The sequence below is a fragment of the Otolemur garnettii genome, unplaced genomic scaffold, assembly GCF_000181295.1.
Source record: "Otolemur garnettii isolate 467f Iridium unplaced genomic scaffold, OtoGar3 scaffold00001, whole genome shotgun sequence".
NCBI classification, from domain to species: domain Eukaryota; kingdom Metazoa; phylum Chordata; class Mammalia; order Primates; family Galagidae; genus Otolemur; species Otolemur garnettii.
This window is the reverse complement of record NW_003852396.1, coordinates 72,457,691-72,461,096: the sequence shown is the minus strand read 5'-3', so window position 1 is coordinate 72,461,096 and position 3,406 is coordinate 72,457,691. Positions and strand designations below refer to the sequence as shown.

General features: G+C 45.1%; 1 protein-coding gene across 11 annotated transcripts in view; it reads right to left on the bottom strand.

The window, feature by feature from the left end:
• The window catches only part of MADD (MAP kinase activating death domain), a 58,792-nt gene that overhangs the window by 14,986 nt on the left and 40,400 nt on the right, over nt 1-3,406 (bottom strand). For all 11 annotated transcript variants that reach the window (XM_012802833.2, XM_023509628.1, XM_023509619.1 and 8 more), the window contains 3 exons: nt 1,427-1,535; nt 466-586; nt 256-361 (listed from right to left, as the gene is read on the bottom strand). In XM_012802833.2, the coding sequence (XP_012658287.1) occupies nt 256-361; nt 466-586; nt 1,427-1,535 (336 nt within the window). The remainder of the gene's footprint in view (nt 1-255; nt 362-465; nt 587-1,426; nt 1,536-3,406) is intronic.

The following is a 3,406-nucleotide window of genomic DNA, read 5'->3' as shown; positions in this document are numbered from 1 at the left end:
TGGATTTGAACCTGCCAGCTCAGGTTTATGTGGCTGGTGCCTTAGCTGCTTGAGCCACAGGCGCTGAGCCTACTATAAATATTTTTAACTCATTGTCTTCAGTGGGGAGTTTTATTGGCATCCCCAAACTATTCAGCCTATATGAAATTCAAAATAAACAGATAGTGATGCACCAGAATTTAGGCAATGCCCTAAATTGCCTTCGAGCCCTTCAAGCATCAGCAGTAAGTAGCTGGAGAGCAAAACTGACATTACCTTCATCAGCAGCATGTAGGAGATAAGGTTGTGCAAAAGTGTGGCCAGCAGGCGATCTTCATCATCTTCTAGGCGCTTCCGATCATGTTCTCCCAGAGATAGATATCTAAGCAAAAAACCAGGTACAAGTCACCCTCAGGTGGGATACCATAGAACTAACTGGCAGGAGGTTGAATTTGCATATTCTCAAGAGTTCCCAAAGCTCCATACCTGTCAATCATTTCCTGGGGACCCTGGTCCATACCCATCCCTTCTCTCTCCAACATCACAGCATCTAAGAATGCATCTTCCCAGAACTGCATTTGGTCCCACAAAGTAGAACGCTCTTTACCTGTGTGGAATCAAGGTTTTTTTTAGAAGCTTATTTAACATTTAAAGAATTGGCTGCCAAATGAAAATAAAGAGTAAACTCCAGATAAAAGGGAGTTTTTTTGCATATTCCAGGGCAAATAAAACACAAACTTCTCTACCCCAAATCTAATATTCCTGCCACCAGCCCCAGATGCCTCTAAGTAAGGCCCAGTCCCTCCCAAGAAGGAGAGATGAACACAGCACACAAAGAAATGTGGTTACTTATAGAAAAGGTCTCCATAGCAGCATCCTCTAACTGGTCCCACATCGATCCTTTGTCCCTTCCTGCCATTTTGTGAGCAGGAAGGATCATGGTAGCAAGAAAAAAAAGAAGACAGAAAGACAGAGGCTATTGATTAATACCAAAATCCAATTTCATCTAGTTTTTACCCACTGTTTGACTCCAGAAAGTCACTTGTTTTGGGTATAAAAATGCTATCTGGTGTCAGCATTGAGATCAGCAAAAAACCAAGCAGCTTGTTTGGTGCTATCCTCTACTCTCGCTGAGCTCAGGCTTCTTTTTTTTGAGATAAAGCCTCAAGCTGTCCCCCTGGGTAGAGTGCTGTGGCATCACAGCTCACAGCAACCTTCAACTCCTGGGCTCAAGCGAGTCTCCTGCTTCAGCCTCCCAAGTAGCTGAGACCACAGGCATCCACCACAACGCCCGGCTATTTTTTTGGTTGCAGCTATCATTGTTGTTTGGCAGCCCGGGCTGGATTTGAACCCGCCACCTTAGGTGTATGTGGCTGGCGGCTTAGCCACTTGAGCCACGGGTGCTGAGCTGAGCCCAGGCTTCTTAACAGTTCTAGGGGCTTCTCACCTAAGAGTCCCTCGTAGAGATAGACTCTTTGGCTCACATCTTCAGAAGAGCGAATTGGGCTGCCCACTAACTTCTCCTTTACACTTGGCTTCAAGCTGTGGGATTTACCCTAGAGAGAAGAGGTGGTAGGTCAGTTGTCAGAGTTATCAACAAAGAAAGCAAAGTAAACCAAGCATCTCACTGAGAAGACACTTAGACAGCAGTCACCATCCATTCACCACATAATCACCAGCAATCTTGCTTCTGCTAGTCTGTCTGGCCTAGGATTTGACCAAGCCAATCTGATACTCCTGCTTTCTGTTCCTGCCTCCCATTTTCTCTTTAAAAAACAAAAATAAATTAAGCTAATTTTCTGTGCAGTAGCATGACACAGAAGAAAGAACACAGGGTTTGAAAGGTTCAGATCCCTCCAATTAGCTATATGACCTTAGGCATAAAACTTAGCTTCTATAAGTCTCATTTTACTCATCTGCAAAAATAAGTTTATAATACCTACCTCATAGGACAATGATTAAATTTGAACATATACAAAGTACCTACTACCTGGCTGCTTAATTGCTAAATGTTAATTTCCTCCTTTCTATAATCTCTGTCTCTAGGAAATATCACCAAATTTATTTGCTACTACTTCTGTAACATTAGATTTATTTCCTTCCTTCTTTCCTTCCCTCCCTTCCTCCCTCCCTCCCTCCTTTCTTCTTTCTCTCTCTTTTTTTTTTTTATTTTGAGACAGAGTCTCATTCTGCTACCCAGGCTAGAATGCTGTGGTATCAGCCTAACTCACAGCAACCTCAAACTCCTGGGCTCAAGCTATCCTTTTGGCTCAGCCTCCCAAATAGCTGCAACTACAGGCACCTGCCATGATGCTCAGCTAATTTTTCTATTTTCAGTAGAGACAGGATCATATTCTTGTGTAGACTGGTCTCAAACTCCCACCTTAAGGGATATTCCCACCTTGGCCTTTCAGAGTGCTAGGAGCTGTTGCCCCACCTATACTTTCTATTTATTAAAAAAAAGACTGTCAGTGGACTCAGCACCTGTAGCTCAAGTGGCTAAGACGCCAGCCACATACACCTGAGCTGGTGGGTTTGAATCCAGCCTGGGCCTGCCAAACAAGAATGATGGCTGCAACCAAAAAACAGCCGGGTGTTGTGGCAGGCGCCTATAGTCCCAGCTACTTGGGAAGCGGAGGCAGGAGAATTGCTTGAGCCCAGAAGCTGGAGGTTGCTGTGACCTATGATGCCACAGCACTCTACCCAGGGCAACAACTTGAGGCTCTGTCTCAAAAAAAAAAAGATTGTCAGTGGCTCACACCTGTAATCCCGGCACTTGGGAGGCCAAGGTGGGTGGACTGCCAGAGATCAGGACTGCCAGAGACCAGTCTGAGCAAGAGCAAGACCTTGTCTCTAAAAAACAGCCGGGGAGCATTTGGCGGGTGCTGGTGAGTGGAGACTGAGTGGCTGAAAGTACTGAACTTTAAGCCAGGGCCTCTAGAGAGAACAGTCACCACACTTATGGCAGGGATTTTGTGTACAGTAGTTCAGAGGCCATTAGGTAGACTATAGACTGTGACAAAAGGTGTGAAGTCTCTTGTTTGTACAGATTGGATTCGTCACAAATTTATCAAGTCAAGAATTCCAGATAAAGCGTTTCAGCCTTCACCAGCAGACCATGAAAAGTATGGTGGGGATCCATAGAACACCCATAAACTGCATATTATTACTAGAATAAAAAGTACACAAAGACATCCATACTGGAAAAAAGATACAATAAAGATGCTTGGATTAGAAAAAGCACATACGGCTCAGTGCCTGTGGCTTAAGTGGCTAAGGCACCAGCCACATACACCTAAGGTGGCGGGTTTGAATCCAGCCCGGACCCACCAAACAACAATGACGGCTGCAACCAAAAAATAGCCAGGTGTTGTGGCGGGCGCCTGTGGTCTCAGCTACTTGGGAGGCTGAGGCAGGAGACTCGCTT